Below are 17,252 nucleotides of genomic sequence, written 5' to 3'. Positions count from 1 at the left end.
AACTTCATATAGGATTACGGGGTCACTAGTCTGTCTACTGAATACTGACGATCCACGTTGCACACCTTCCACCAGGCTGCGCTCCTGAAGTCAGCGGGCCCGAGTGTTTGTCTCCATCTCCTTTACCCTTTTTACCCCCTGCACAGCCACATCATTATATGACTGAAAGAGGAAGGAGTGGGATTAGCATTGGAGTCCCTGGCCTGAATTCCAGTGAAATTCTGACACCTTACTTCCTTTATAGGTTGAGCCTAGGAAGCGCATGCGCTGCTCTGCGAGGAATGCTGTATTGGAGTATGTACTTGAAGACAAGCTCACTCTCCTCCCTTATTTTTCATTGGCTTGTGTCAGTCCTTCATAAATGCTGGCTTCTGATTAGTTAATATGCTTGTTAGTCCCTCCTTGTCTTCATTTGTAACCTTCCATGGAGACTGGCCCTTTTACTTCTGTTGCAACACAGTATGTCTTATTTAGTCTGTAAGCACTATTTTCTTGAAAGAGTTCTCCTACTGCAGGAATGAAGTGCAGAGCGCCATGCGCGCTTTCTCTATCAGGCAGCCGCGGGCAAGGGCGGCCGCTTCTTTGAAGGGAAATAGGTCTTGCATTTACGAGAGTTGAGCTATTGCCATTGTAAATGAGAATAGCTCAAACTCTCGCAAATGTGAGACTTATTGCATTGCAAATGCATGTTCAACTACCCGCTGGTGCATATCAGTTTTTACTTCGAATCTTTGCTTTCCAAATCGGATAACGGGTGCCAGATTACATGTCCTACACCTACCCCTTCCCCGGCTCACACCTCACAGCCCATCCTTACCTTGCTTAGGCCAAGGTACGTTAACATCGACAGAGCTGGTGCAGCCAAAGCGAACACCAGCAGGTGCTTCCTGATGCGGTTCCGCTCTAGCCCGGCGTGCATGAGAAAGGAGACCAGACCAAAAGCAGCTGGAGCCTGAAAACAGAAACAATATATAGTGAGAACATATTTACAATTTTGTGATTTTCATGTAAGGTGCTAAAGTAAAATTATGCAGCAAAGTAGACCACAAAGCCCTGAAGCTGGACACAATCAACCTCCCCACACTCGCATGAATCCCAGGTTCGCCAACCAACCCAGATGAAGATGACCAACCGAAACCTGCCAGGAAATGACAAATACAAATGTGTCTTCAAAGCAATCACTTGAAATGTGTCTGACACTGCAAATTACACTTCGCTGCCACTAGAAGTGTCACAATTCCTACTTTCTGTCAGGTTTAGGATAATGGGCTGGTTTTCATGTGTATGCCTATTGTGGCTGCATGGGAGCGTCGATACTGCAAACATGTCAACCACATATGAACTAGTGCTGAGATGCAACTCTCAACTGGTTGCAACACGAGATCGAGCAAGCTTAGCAAAGCTAAAGCTCAGCGGATCTGGTTGTGATGAAGAAGCGGCAGCATTTTTAATCATCTGAACTGGATAAAATAAATACCCGCGGCGTCCCCCAAGTTTGTATTACTGAAAGAAATCATGAGATGGGTCTTTTTAAAGCCTTGAATCGAAGCACTATAAAAGTGTCCAATAATTACCTTGAACACGACTAAATTCAAATGCAATTTCAAAAGGGGCGGGGGTGGGAGAATATGGTAAAACACACCCCAAAAATTATTTTTAAAGTGAGTTTGCCAAAGAGCATCTTGTTTCCCTAGCAAGTGACTATTAATTAATACATTATGGCTTGTGGCTGAATTTTATTTTGCAACGTCAGACCGTCTCATAGCTTGTAACCTGCTGCTTTTCAAAAGTCAGTTACAGCCAACAGTGCAATGTCTACTAGTGCCCTTTGCAGCATCAAGGAAGAGGAAGCACGGGCCGTGCTTACAAGGAGTGGCCGCAAGACGGGGGTGACCGCGATTAAAGGCTGATACGGAGCAAGTCCTTTGGAGAGGTGAAAGAAATGTACACAGAGAGGTGAGATAACAGACTGGTGAGCTCAAAAGATAAAATAGACCACAAACGACAGGCTTACAGAGGCATGACATTAATATAAGTTTATGTAGGTAAAGCAAATATTGAAAGTAAAAGCAAAAAAAATATGTATGGGGAAAACAATGAGAGAAATGACAAAAGATAAATGAAACATGCTGAACTTGGTGTGAAGCTAAAAATACACTCGGATAAATCTTTTAATAGTTTGGTAAAATGCCTTCAGCCTTTTTTTTTTTAATATTTGTGCAACAAAAATGTGTTGGTGGGTGTCTCAGACTAATCTTTTGTATATTAGGGTCATTCAGGTAGGCTCCGGTAAAATTTATGTTGCACTGGCGTAATCTCCTGTTTTTTGCGATTTTTCTTTTTTTTTTTTAACACAAAATTCCCAAAATTATGCTATTATGGCAACATGCATCAATTTTCTTTTTAACGGGTAACAAAGCGCATGAACAGAAAGCAAATAGGTGTTATTGTAGGCACTGGTGTTTTTGAGCTATTTCTTTTACCATGAAATGCAGCCCCAAGATGCTCCTCGACTTCTCCGACCATCCCCTGCATTCGCCATGCTCTCTTGTGAGTGTTCTTTTTCACAACGGTGCAACTCTTTGGTATGGTCGCCTGCTCAACCTTGGCACCATTTCTGATCACTTTCTTACACAGCTGAAAACCCAGCTCTTTCTGACGTAAACGTGCCCTCTGACACTTATTAACCAAGCAAAGGGACACCCTGGAGTAGCAGAGCGCTTTATGAGTTTATAAATAAATCAATCACTGAATCCGCAAATGATTGCTATTTTACACATCTGTTGACTAATTGAGTAAAGATTGGCTGGTTTCTATATGTGTCCGTAACACGGATATATAGATGCTGAAGGCCTGACCCAAAGGTTGTCAGCAGCATCTATACGGAGCACAGAGGATCGCCACATGAGACCTTGCGCTCGTCGTGCACTAGCCGTGGCTGACCAATGCATTCAGCAGACTTTGGAGTATGCGGTCCTGAGTATAGGACAAGGCCAAATGCCAAACCAAACCAGCAGGTTCAAAAGTCCTGCCAAGATGGCTCCTAGGGAAGTGGTGCTAAGGTGAAGGTGCTGTTGAAGGAGATGCACCAAGTCTGCTCGATGTAACCAAACATGGTGAGCTCTGGACCTTTGGAGCAGTGGAGACTGCAGGAACTGGTTGGTTTGTAGGCCCAGAGCACAGAGACTGCTCGGGGACGGGGACAGAGGTTGAGCCCAAAGAACTCTAGAGAGAAGGGTGTGGTGACCTCGCCTCAGTCAGAGCATTGATGTTGATCGTGACGTGATAAGTGACGTCACTACTGAGGTCATCTGTGATGTGTGAAGTAACTGCCAAATTTCCGTTTCTTAAATTCTTTAGTTGTGTATCGTAACAATTAGGTCTCTTCAGCTACATTATTCTACAGGACTTTCTATTGCAAAGCTGCAACTCTTTCGCCAACTAGTACTGTGAAAATGTCAGCTGTAGGGTTGCCCCTAGTAAGGGTCACAGTAGACGTCTTCCTGGAGCAGACTGAGCTCCTGCTTTCTCCGACTGGAGTTATGTGCCTTTTGATAGCAAAGAATCAGGTAGGGCATCTTCCAATGGGACATGGACTGCATGGATATCACCAACCCCCTATGGGAGTTATCTTCAGAGACAAAGTAGGTCAATGGGGCAGTTAACCGAATTTGAAATTATAGCCTCTTCAAATGTTAACATTTCTTTAGTATCGTAGTTCTGTGAGAGAGTACAGAAATGGCTTCAACAGCTCATCAAAAGGACATTCCCATTGGACCAAGGAATGTGCCATATGGACATTAAGTCCCGACAAACACAGCCTTTTTTATCTGTGGCAAAAAAAGCTAACCATGGCCACCCTAGGAGCCGAAGACTAGATCTTGCTGAAGAAGACTCAGCCTGAAATTGATGCAGGCTATCTGTTTCTTTATGAAGGAGACCTTGCCTGGCAGTTTGGTCTGGCCTAGTGGGCGAACACAGACTGGAACGCATTCCCAAGCGATTGCCAGTGGCCGAGATTAATTCAAGCATTCATTCACTAATTTTGCTATTTGTTGCAAAAGATGTCCAAAAAAAAAAAAAAGGGTATGACTAAACGTCAGCCCCATGCTCACTGTGCCACAGGACTCAAACTAAATATACATTGCTGATTATGCCTATATAGGCAGAAACTGGTCTGGGGTTGCTGGAGTTCCAGTCTGCAAAGGACTAGTCTTTGCAGTTCGGTCTGGACCCTTTCTATTGGAGCAGGTCCAAGACCGTTTTGCTTATGGCTTGTCTTCGTCTAGGGAGGCATAGTGGTTGAAGTATAAAGGACAGGAATGTGGCCGGAGTAATTGTCTGTAGCGGAGATTAATTCAAACATTTATTTCTCACTATGGGTTTCTTGAACTAGTGTTAACCAACAAATGGCACTTTTGCTTTCTGACATACCCTGGCTCCGGGTATTTGGTTATTCTTTGTGTACCCAGGGTATGTGCACTGCCGTTATATGGGTCCTGTTAAAAATCCAATGCGCTGAGTCCTCATTCTTCTGCTAGAGCATGCTCCCTGTTTATTCAGGGGGTAAATCACAGTTGTGCTTTCTGCATCAACATTTTGTTGATCTTTAATGGTGGTCCAAATGGTTTTCAGGAGAGTACTTTGAATAGTTCGAAGGATTAAGTGCCAATTAGTGGGATACCGAAGTCTGGTCAAAAATATGCAAAATACAATAATGCTGGTAGAAGATTCATACGAATGTATAAGTCAAAATATTGTGGGGACAAGAGGGTAAGGCTGGAAATAACAGTTTGACCAGCCAGCAGTCTAGGAACACTCCTGTGTCTAGGCGCCTTACGCCAAGGGCGCAGAGCAGGTTTTGGTCTGCTGTCACTACACAATGCACAGGAAAGACCAGAATTGGTCACCAGAGTTCATGGAGAAGAAGAATCTGAGGGAAAAGTCACAGTTACCTTTCTGTCCATTCTGTCCAGCCTCAGTTTATGCTGTCCACAACCAGCTTCCTGGAATGGCTTGGCCACAGGCTGATGAATTACGGTCTACAATCACACCCCTGTAAAAAAATGCCTAGCATGGTCTGTACTATCAGCGCCAGGGAGTAGTGCCCTTCCCTCCATAGAAGGATCCTGGACCAGGCCCGCCCACGACATGAAAGCCACTTACATGAAGGTCACCATTGGAGGAATACAAACGACTGCTCGAACACTGCACTAGTAGAATACGCACGGTTAGCATTTTACCTTGTGCAGCATGATGGCCACGAACACGATGAGCTGCACGCTGGTCTGAGACGTAGAGGCCGCAGCTCCCAGTGCCACACCATCAGCTGAAAATAGAACACTGAGACTCAGACTGGATATACTATATGCACCTGAACAACAGAACACATCAGCGTGCCCTTTGACTAACTCAGCCACTACAGATGAAATATTGTTACAGGTTGATGTTCACAAAAAAAAAAAAAAAAAAAGCTATGTGCCGCGGGCCTTATCCCAACATACATACACTACTGTTTCTATGGAATAAAATGTAGCCAGAGAATACATCCAAAACTAATTACCACTGGAAAGGGGAGATGCAGTGGGTAAAGATGCGACTTGCAGAAGCAGAAATGGGTATTTTTGTTGTTTTGGTATTATAATTTTGACATAGATAAATCTTGGTGCTTTAGCAACACACTAAAACACAAGCAATGGAAAGGGATAGGTAACAAAAGGTTAATGTAATGTATTACAGTGAGGGTAAGCTTAAGTAGTATTAAGGGAAGGGTTTATGGAGGCATATCATCATGATATTAAATTTCATATAAAATAGGTTTCAAAAAAATGATAACAGTAAGAAAATATTACATTTACATCCGATGTCCCAAAATGATTAACTCGAAATTTATGAGGAGAAAACCCTAAAAATAGGTTTCCAGATCAATCACTCTGAGATTAACCACCAGTGAATAGTCACCTGAGAACAACACTTTGAAGAATAGTGGCATGGATCTTTCCCCAAGACATGGTCTTTACTGAGATACTCGGCAAGCTTAGAAGAAGGCACCTGGTCATTGCTGTACCTGGTACTGGTGGGGTGGGGGAGAGGCAAGAGGGGTGGTAGGGATTGGGAATGAGAGGGGTGGTGGTGGTGCTGGGGGGGGGGGGTGTGAGGTAGGTGGGCATTGTGAGTACAAGTAGAAGCTCATGTGTTGACAACTAAGCATGATGGGTATAGAAAGTCTATGAATAATAAATGCAGACCGGATGCACTCAGGATCCTTCTTGATGGCGCAAGACCTACCTGCAGCGTGCACCACCAGCCCCAGTGTAGTGGTGATTTTAGAGTTGCCATTTCTTCCTGCCTCCGGGTCTAAAAGGAGAATTGCAAAATCATAGGTTAAACAAACATTGGCAGGGTACTGCACACAGTTTCTGCCGAGAAAGAAGGAAGGCATCAGATTAAAGAAAGAACTACTCATCAGCAACAGTTGTCTTACAGAGTTGAACATCTTGGTTGGTGGCAAGGACCATGAAACTCTTCACAGGCCTTAAATACCTTAGAACATTTTTTATAATATTCTTTTGCACTTGTTGGGGGAAGAGGGAGATTTACTGTCATACTGGTCAAATTTCTTAAGCACAAGAGGAGGGTATCTACCATTTTAAGCCTGGTGGACCATGCAGAGTGCTTTAAACTCAGTCCTCCTGGATGACAGCAGCGTTGTGGAAATCTCTCAGTGCGAATAATGTGACCTTGTCTTTGAAATACAGAAACCATGCTCTCAGACTCCAGTCTTGGTGCACTACAGAACCTCATGCTTAGGCAATCCAAGGCTCATTCTGCCTGCGTCATGCTGCTGTGATATACCAGTGAGATCGCAACCTTGAATCTTGAGTAAACTAGAGAAGGAACAATATGCTTCAGCAATCGGAGATGAAAAGATTAATTTTATGCCAGAAACGTTCAGGTGGCCTCTTTCCAAATTACCAAGCACGTCAAAGTTCATGAGCATCAAAGACCGCCTTAATGGAAACCGGTGAAGGACCTGTACCATGGTTTCCACTATAGGGCCCTGCCTATACCAAGCTTTCGTCACAGATGGCAACGGCACAATTGTGAACAGGGCCTGCACGCCGGCACCCTAAAATGGTTCTACTGCACAAGTTACGAAAAGCAGTAAGTCAAAGGAGACAACTTATCTTCATTCCACCGTTTCCAGGAAGTTGAGTAAAGCGAGAATCCACTCTCTCCCTCCCCCAGTATTTAAAATATTGGGCACATTTCTTCCATAGTACTCAATATCACAGCCAGGCAGGAGGTGAGTTCTGCTAAAGGAAAGCTAGAAGCAGCTGCCCCGGAATTTAAAACAAGCATTGGCATAGCCAATAGGTCTCGCCTTTGGGACTATTTAAGTGGTTAGCCATGCAGCACACAAGCTGCGAGTTTACATACATCAGAAAGAAGACCGAGCAACCAGTCACATTTCGCTTAACAGTGGCAGTTGCGCTGGACAATTTTTTAACCACGTGTGCTTGAAGCTTTGCGCTTATAAATGGATTTAAATTTTAATTATAACATATTCAGCCTGTTCTAAGGTAATTTATCTCCACGAGGTCTGACACTTCTTGGGAAGCCTAGGTGGAAGGAAGGAAGGAGCGAAGATAATACTAACTGGTGCTCATGTAAATCTTTGGGTGGATTTCGCAATAAATAAGAGCAATAAAAAACTGTAGATGGATCAAGTGCCCAGAGGACGTCTTTGTTCGCATGTGTGCACTACACACACGGTGCATACATATGTGCATACCAACACAATAAATATAAACTTCAGCTGTGAGAACCATGACTGTCCTTGTAGGAAATGAACCCGTCTCCTGTATCTTGACCACGTGCAGCATCCTCAGATCCAGTAGGAAAACCCCTGGCAACTGGGGCGGGAAGCCCCTTACCACGAGAGATCGTGCACGTCAGCGCCTAGGTAGAGACAGGGAAGAACGGGTGTGAAGAGGGCAACAAGAAAGGAAGACTGGGAGTGAGGGGAGAAAGAGCACGAGAAGGAGAATTGGGGAGAGAGCGTGGGTGTGGGATAAGGAGAGGAGAGAAAGGAGGAAATATAGCGGTGAGAGGAAGAAGAGAAGGACGGAGTGAAGGTGATTCAGTGGGTGTTCGAGAGAAGAGGGGAGCAAAAGACAGAAAAGGGACAAAATGTGGGTATGAGAGAGAGAGTAGCAGGGAAACAGAAAGGGCAAGAAATGGGGGGGGACTGAAAAGAGGAGACGCACTGTGAAGAGAGACCATTGAAACAAGATAAATCTACTGCTTTACTGATAAAAAATGCAAGCACTCGATGCCACCAGAAAAGAGTAATCGCAAAATCGAATTTAGATGACCTATTGTGATATGGTTAACCCGGCCCAAGCCGTCAACAAAAGCACGGTCACTGGAGAGGTTTATGTACCATTTGTACTCCTGGAACTGTAAGGATATACAATTAGCGCTGTGAAAGGACTACACTTTTAGTAGTTTGTTGTACGTCCAGCGACGTGGTAGTGTGCAGTTTTGCGAGTATCTGCTGCACGTGTGTATGTTTTGCAGTGATGCAAATTCCCGGTTTCATCTAGTACGGGATTTATGTACTCGTTCTGTATTAACCAATTTAGCATTTCGTGTGTTCTGCATGTGCGAATGAGTTTACTGCAATGGTTTAACATCGCCTCTGCCACTTGGGGGAAGATATGGATTGCAGCCACTGAATGCAGCGTTTTGTAATCCTCCGCACTGCAGTGAGTGGTCATCTAATGTGTAGCAAACGCCTTTAAGTGTACCTGCGACAATTCACTTGTAATCCAGTGTTAACAAGGGTGTCGTTGTGTAAGCAATTCGTATCCATTTAGTATTCCTATTTTTTACATTTCACTTAGTGTTTGGGCTATTCACATAAGTGTCATAAATGTGATAATGGAGAGTTCCACTTGCGCGGTCAAGGACTGCTCGACCACGTGTGTTCAACGACCACAAACACGCCAATACACACTTGAAAAAGCAAACCTATTGCTAGACTAACTGTTCTACCAAAGTATGTGGCGCCAACGCCTTGAGGCCTTTAGGGGGGATTAGTTTGCGCCTAAATACCGAATTTACTTTTACAGTGGAGCAGTCCCGTACTGGTTACCTCATACTGCCTAGAAAAGCAAGCAGAACTTCAACGACTTGGGGACGATGACAAACTTCAGTTATTTGGGAAGTACCTCACACGGGTAGAATCAGCCTTGCTCGTTGCCAGCCCATTAGGATAGATGGAAAATGGTATTCAATAAGCTTTGTTCAAAAGCACCACAATTGCACGAGTAAATAACTAATGCTGATTTTTTAAAGCACATGCCACAAGCGTGCTTGTAAAAGTAAAAGAAAAACACACTGCTGGCACTGCAATCATGTGTTTGCTGGCCCGGGGGTGGTGTGTGCGTGCGAGCGCAGTCCGATCTTTTTTGATCCCGCAAGGTGTATGCCGCCACAAGCACGAGTATGTGCTTCAAAAAAGAGCAGAGCGACGGCTAAAGGTCTCCTATGCAGCGCATGTGTGCGCTGCGTAGGCGAGACCTAAAAAAGGACACAAAAGGAAAAAGGGTTTTTCCCAATGATAGATTCATAATAACATCTGATAAGTCTGCAGATACACAAATAAAGCACTGGGTTTAAGCTAATTTCTTAAAGATACAGAATGCTTCACATGCCCTTTGCACCATGCCAGAAACAAAATGTAAACTTTGCTTTGCGGTGAAGAAATTTTTAGATCTTCCATTGCTTACTTTGTAACCACTGTCTTTTTCATTTTGGCTAAGCATGTGTTTTCCAGCTGTCGCCCTCATGTAATTTTCTTTCTCCCTCTGCCGCGCTTCCTGTTGCTCTCTCCACTGTTTCTCGCGAGCTCCACTCTGTGATGGGCTTGCCCTCCTGTGCTTCTCTCTCCTCTGCACTGCTTTCTCGCCATTGTGCTTCTCCCCATCTCTTCACTGCTCTTGATCATGTACTTCTATTATTCCCTCCGTGCTCCAGGCTGTTCTCTCCCGTTGTGTACTTCTCCATAGCCCTGCATGTTGCTTTCCCCATTAGCGTCCACTGTGCTGCTTCTGCCCTGACCCTCTGTGTTGCTACCCCTGCCCACCTTCCATGTTGATTCTGCCACCCCTGCCCACCTCCCATGTTGCTTTTGCCCTCTCCTCACATAGTCTCAGTGTAGCTTCCACCATCTCACCCGCCTGTCCTTGGTGTTGTTTCCTCTCTACCGGTCTGCCCGGCCTCTGCGTTGCTTCACCCGCCATCATGAGACAAAAAAAAAAAAAAAAAAAGCTTTGCACAATTTTGTTTTTCCAACTGCTCGTCAGACACTAACACCCTCCTAAACAATTTCGACACTTTAATGGAAAACTATTTTAACATTCATCCCTAATTAAAACACGCAAGTGCAGGCCAAAGCCTTCAGCGCCCTGGAATCCAAAGGACCTTGCTGACAAACAATCCATCTGCAGACAGTATAACAAATAAAAACAAGCATTGGCATCGCCAATAGGTCTCGCCTTTGGGACCTTATAAGTGTTTAACCATGCAACAGTTGCATAACTAAATACTCATAAGGTCCCAAAAGCGAGACCTATTGGCTATGCCAAGCAGCCGTGCGGCCGCGTAAGTGAAAGTGATCGCGATCAAACAACAAAGCGGCCGCGAAAGTGAAAGTAATCGCGGCACGCGCGCCCATGCACTGTAGCTCTAGGCTGGCCTGGTAGCACTTTTTGGAGCCCTCTCATTAAGTCTCGCCATACCAGCGCATGCGCTGGGTCAGGCGAGACCTAAAAACGAAGAAAAACTGAAACTGTGATGACTTCATGATGCTGAAATCCCTCGCGGTCGCACACAGGCAGCTCATTAGATTAAAAGCAAAGTACTATATACCAGCATCATCAACAAAGCCGCCAACTGAAGCAGAAGACGTTTCAACACCACCAAACACTGCATCACCCCCCCTGCCAGACCAACCTATTTCTCCCTCCTGAGAAAAGAGAAATGCCACCAATCTCTTTTTCAATTAAAGAAATACAGAAAATCTGACAGCATCTCCGCAACAACAAACGTACTCCATCTCTGAAGCCAACCCCTTCCCATAGAATCCTACAACTGGAATCCTTCAAAACTCTATCTCAGGTGTGGAATTGCAGACATACTGGACACCTTCAAAATCACTTCTTATGAAAATGAGGTCTTACCCTCGTCCCTCGTCCCAGCCCTCCCTGGGGACACTCGCACCCCTAGCATCATTGTCAATGCCTCCGCCTCACTTACTAAGGCATCTTTCCTGATTCTTCCAAATAGGCCAGATGCTTTCACTCTTAAAGAACCCTGCACTAGACCCTGAATACCTCACCAATGAAAGGCCCCTCACACACCTGCCTTTTATCAGCAAGATCATTGAAAAAGTAGTCTATATTCAACTCCCAAAACCACATTAATGCTAAACAACTCCTGCTCAACTATCATTCACATGGGCGCCTCCAGGTTTCACAACAACCCGATCAACTGAAGAGACCACCAGGGTTCCAAACTTTCAACCTCTATATGTGCTCTATTCACAAATCACAGCATCAAGATTCATTGGTATGACAATGATACACTACTCTACCTAAAATTCTTCTCTGCTTAAGACATCAAACGCGTCAACCAATAAATGCACATCACCCACAACTGGATGCCCAGTGCCTACCTGACACTCGACTCACACAAGGCAGAATTCCCACTATGTGCCAAGAACAACAAACAGTGCAAACCTGGTTCAGCGATATGAACTTTGACAGATTTGAAACATAACTTTCTCGAAATACCAAAGGACATCAGCCTCACCCTCAAGGAACAAATTACTAAAAGAACAAAGACAGCCTTGTACCAGCTCTCTTCTGAAGTGAAATATTTTCTTACAGAAAATGGCTTTAGAACTGCTGTGGAAGCCTTTGTACTCTTGCATTTGGATAGCACGAACACCCTGCTCTACTGCCCCCACCCAGACTCCACTCTGTCACCCATTAAGGGTAACCACACACCACATCAAGTCTCCTCCAGGGCCTGAAGAAAAATGATCACATCACCTCCATCCTGATGGAACTCCACTGGCTGCCCTTACCACCCGCACCATCTTCAAAACCTCACAAAGCCAGCACGAGCAGCACCCCCACGTACTTGCAGACAAGCTCATCTCTGGTGAATCTTACCACACCCGCAGCCAAGTATACCATTAGGATACAGACTAAGAAGCAAAAAAAAATAGAAAAAACAAGACAGCATTACTTTTGGGTCTAGGTTTCCTGGATCTATAACATCCCCTTATCAGGACCGTCCAAACACTGCTCTAATTTAGGAAATATATATTTAAACGGAGATGTTGTACTGTGGTTGAGTAAGTGCTCACAAAAGGATGTGTAAACAGATGCACGCACCGATCTTAAGGCACATTACTAATATCTACCCCAGATGGGCTTCTCAAGCAAGTGACCCATCTCTGGATACCTCCAAATAAGTAAATAAAGCAGAGAAAAATCGAAGCACCCAAGTTCCAACACACTCTTCTTCGGGATTCTCAGTAAGAATCCAAGAACCTTGAAGCAAAAGTGCAGAACCCTTTCAGCCTCATATGTATGAATATATGTTAAAAATCAATGTGTGCCCTGCACAAAGAACTACTCTAAGTTCCGAGTCTTGCACGCAAGACTTTTTCATGCACATGTGGTAAATAATTTAATTACCGGTACTTAATTTGATGCGGAAAATCTATAATAATAGCTCAGTAAAATAAGAGGCAGAATCCGTGGTATTAGAGGTTCGGAACGGGCTTTATTCCAAAATCAATTCGAATTGATGGACTCCATATTCCATCACCACGAAGGTTCAGGAAGTGAAGGACCATACTTTATTGACAAGTAATCATTTTTATACAATAGGCATTACAGTGAAATAGATGCAGGAGGCGTAACAGTTGATAACAAAGATAAAAACATACATGCGTAACTAAAATGGGTGTAACTGGGCGTAACTAAAGAACGTCATCAGGTATGATGTCATAAATGGGTGGTTTCATGAAAGAATTTCGCAATGTCAGCAGAAATACTTGGCAGAGATGCGCGCGCAGCAGCATGACGTGTGATTGACGTGCAACTAGGGGGTGAAGGGGACTTGACATTTAGCTCTACATGTGGAGACAGAAGTCTGGGGGGTCAAGTCAACCTAATCCCAAATCATATCTAACATCCTATGTTTAAAGAACTATGTTATCCCAAAAGAGAGGTCTCTTAGGATAGAATCTTATTCTATACTGACTATACTGACTGTTAGTGCGTGTACAAGCGTCTAAGTGTCTACACTAGATGCGAGGGCAGAAATCTTCCATAGTAACAGGGCTATGAATTACTTGCAGAAAGACAGAGAAGCCGGGCCCTTTGCTCGGTAGCTGGAAGAATGTTTACTTAAACTACTAGACAGGAATGCATTGAATAGGGAGCGGAGCAGAGCAGATAATCTTGAAGGTGAAATACAGTTTTTGGCAAGCAGACAGGTCGAGTCAGGCACCGTTAGCCGCGCAGGGAGTAGGACAAAGTTCATGGATACAGATGCGAGCTCAAACTGGAGCTTTCAGAGGCAGAAGGCAAGAAAAGGACTTAATGGCAGAATCAGGGCCTACTCGCCTGGACTGTAAAATGGGATAAATGAACCATATAAAGCCGGTGGCCTTTCATACTTAGGAATGGAATATCCGACCCATTCATGGTGGATCTGAAAGAGGACATGTTGGCGGTGGACGCACATGTGTTTGCGTCTTCATAACTGGAACTGGAGGGAACATACATGTACTTGTGATTTATACATGAAACCGTTGGGGTCCAAGATAGGGGACATAACTGATCATAAAAATCCATATTTCCACATTCCCTCCTTGTCCCCTACTTGCCCTTAAGAGATATCAATCTTCATCAATCCGTTGATCTGTTCATATAGCATCATTTGTTCTTCTTTCTTCTTCCGGGATGAATGAAATCTTGGTGGTGGAATACACGATGTGGCACACAGACCACAAATCGCTGGTCCACATTGTAGGCATAAGCAGCAACTGAATAGTATGAGAAAGCCAATACCTAGGAAGGATAGGACCCTCCATCCAAAGGTTGATAATACACTCCAAAACCAACCGGACCAAGTCCAGGTGCCTGGATTCTGGTGTATCTGGCTTACAATCTTATGAAGGCGAGTTATGGCTTTATATACAGATGGCGAATTTTCTGGTATGAAAATGCAACAACTTGATCCGATGACCCTACAAGCTCCGCCCCTATCGGCCAGGATGACGTCAAGGACAAGACGATTTTGAAGCACAACAATCCGCATAGCAGACTGCTCTTCTGTTAAATTGCCTAAGGCGGAAATAGTTTCATTCACTACTGCTTCAAGGGTTCTGGTTAATCTACGTATCAGCTTACTATTGGTAACTGTACCTATATAGGGAAAGAGACCTTTATTGAAATCTGTGTATTTTTCCCATGCTGTTTCAGTGTAATCGACAATTGGGAGATCTCTCCGTTCTCTATTGTGTACTAGATGAGTATTTCTGTGATAATCAGGAGGAGCTAGAAAAACAGGTGGCAAAAGGAATCCGATGTAGCAGGTACCATCCCAATCTAGAGGCAAACGTATATATGCAGTCTGACCACATATGAAGTAGGAATGGCGAGAAGCTCTAAATGTAGACTTGCCTTGGTCACTGAATTCTATTACAGTGGTGCATCTACTATGGCCCATATGTATGGAACCATTCTTTCTTACACATAATTCACCTTTAACTGGAAATACTGACATAGCGGGCAAAATTGGTGCAGCTTCGGATTCAACATTCAGGATCATGAGATTAAGCGTGAAATTACCTAATCCGTATACTTCATTTTCTAGATCAGTTCCTGTTCTTTTGGGAAGTCCCTCCTTGTTAGGGTAGCAGACTTTAAGCAAAACTAAGTTCAGGTTTCCCCATACCCAGTTGTCTTGATAAGTTACTGAGTTTGAATCGAGGGAATTAATTAAACTAAACCATGCTCCACAGGAGCCATTGTGTGTGAACGGATATGGAAAGAGAGGCAGAATTCCCTTATAGTTCTGATAGGGAGGGAGTCGGCCACATATCCAACAATTTGTAGCATTGCTGGCCTGATGGGAATGATGTAACATACTAATAAAAGTGTTATTGCGCAGCGCAAATCTATAGGACAACTCATGCGGGGGTAATTCACTAAAAGAATGTTCAGCAGTAACATTGTAAACATGTTTAGAAATAGGATAATATATGTGCAACAATATACTTGCAGCTATTATTAAAAGACTTAAGAAAAACAAAATTAATAACGTCACTGTGCAATGACTACGCAGTGATTTACAGTACGCATGTTGTTTCAACTGCATCCTTCGGTTTCTTTCTCTATTCAGGTCTAAGGGATACATGTCAGATACAAATTCGACCGATTCACCTTGGAGAGGACTTAAACAATCAAATTGTCTGACTTATTAGACCTTAGTTTTAGTTTATATTGTTCCTGATTACTCGGTTCAACCAAAGGAAGCTTTGAGTCAATCGGTGAAGACACGCGAGGTGTGTCGTTTACATCGGACGGTAGTCCATGAAATTTCTTGATATGACTTGAATGTATCCAGCCTTTGCGACCTTCGATCTTCACGGCTGTCCTCGTGGTTAACAGTACGAGTTGAGGCGATTTCCACCTAGGATCCAGCTGAGACTTCCGGTCAAAGTTCCTCACTAACACCAGGTCCCCGGGAATTACGTCATGGGGTTTCACCTCGGTGTTGTCGGGAAAGGCTGCAGCTACCTGTGAACGACAAGATTGTAGTGCAGACATCAAGGAAGCCAAGTAATCTGTCAGCATATTACAGTCAACATCAGTTATTTTGCGTGGTATAGGCGTCCCCCACATATTTGGTGGTCTACCGAAGATCACCTCATAAGGGGATAGCCCTGTTCGAGAGTGCGCTACCATTCTCATGTAAAAGAGTGCAACTGGTAAGGCTACTACCCAGTCGACACCTTTCTCTCTACATATTTTGGACAATCTAATTTTCAGGGTTTGATTATGTCGTTCCACGAGACCTGCGGCCTCGGGGTGTCGGACACAGTGAAATCTCCATTGATAGCCTAACAAAAGTGAAACGTGTTTCATTAGTTCGGATGAGAACGGCTGGCCGTTATCTGAGTAGACAACACGTGGTAAACCGTACCGTGGGAAGAATTCTCGAACCAACTGTTTGGCAGTAGTCGGGGCAGTGTAATCTGAAACCGGGTATGCCTCTGTCCAACGGGAAAGAGCACAGACAACTACGAGAACGTATTTGAATCCTCGACATCGTTCCATCTGGATATAATCCATCTGGAGGACTTCAAAAGGGTGATCAGGAGGCTGAAATCCACCTTGTTCTACGGGAATGCTTTTACCTGGGTTAAACTGACAACAAATCATACAGGTACGAACTTTTTGTTTGGCTGCTGCTCGTAAATGTTTGTTGAACCAAATGTGTTGAATGCTGTCTAGCATAGCTTTTTCTCCTAGGTGCGCTGGACTATGTGCAGTATTAATGATAACTTGGACCATTGAATCAGGAAGGAACCACACAGACTTTTCCTTCATCAACCATCCTTGATCCGTTTGGATCCCTCCTAATTCAGTCCATTTCTTTATTTCATCTGGTGTAGCATGTGTCTGTATGTCAATTACGTCAAGAGCGGGATCCTTAACCATCATGCAATGTGTTGGTGTTGGAACTATTGTCTTTGTCATGTCAGATGTGTGAGTTTGAGCAGTCTGTTTAGCTGTTCTGTCAGCTAGATCATTGCCTTGGGAAATGATATCAGTAACTTTCGTATGAGCTTTACATTTCATAATTGATATTGCAGTGGGTAGATGTATTGCATCTAATAAGGCATGAATGAGGGGTCGTGCTGAATGTGGGCACCGTGAGAAGTTAAATAACCTCTCTCTCGCCACAGCACGCCGAAGTCATGTACAACTCCGAATGCATAACGTGAATCAGTGTATATGTTGACTTTTTTATTTGTGGCTTGAATACAGGCTTGTGTCAGAGCGATGAGCTCTGCTGCTTGAGCTGACAAGGTATTTATGCAATTTGTTTCAATGATTTCAGTGTCTGTTGTGACTGCGTAAGCGGCCACTAGC

General features: G+C 44.1%; 1 protein-coding gene across 1 annotated transcript in view; it reads right to left on the bottom strand.

The window, feature by feature from the left end:
• SLC39A9 (solute carrier family 39 member 9) overlaps positions 1 to 17,252 on the bottom strand; it is a 184,889-nt gene that overhangs the window by 41,777 nt on the left and 125,860 nt on the right. The window contains exons 4-6 of the mRNA XM_085627304.1: positions 6,289 to 6,357; positions 5,244 to 5,329; positions 818 to 952 (exon numbers count right to left, since the gene is read on the bottom strand). Of these exons, the coding sequence (XP_085483430.1) occupies positions 818 to 952; positions 5,244 to 5,329; positions 6,289 to 6,357 (290 nt within the window). The remainder of the gene's footprint in view (positions 1 to 817; positions 953 to 5,243; positions 5,330 to 6,288; positions 6,358 to 17,252) is intronic.

The sequence above is a fragment of the Triturus cristatus genome, chromosome 9 (assembly GCF_964204655.1).
Source record: "Triturus cristatus chromosome 9, aTriCri1.1, whole genome shotgun sequence".
Taxonomy (NCBI): Eukaryota; Metazoa; Chordata; class Amphibia; order Caudata; family Salamandridae; genus Triturus; species Triturus cristatus.
Note: the sequence above shows the minus strand (reverse complement) of the source record. Positions and strands in the feature narration are given on the sequence as shown.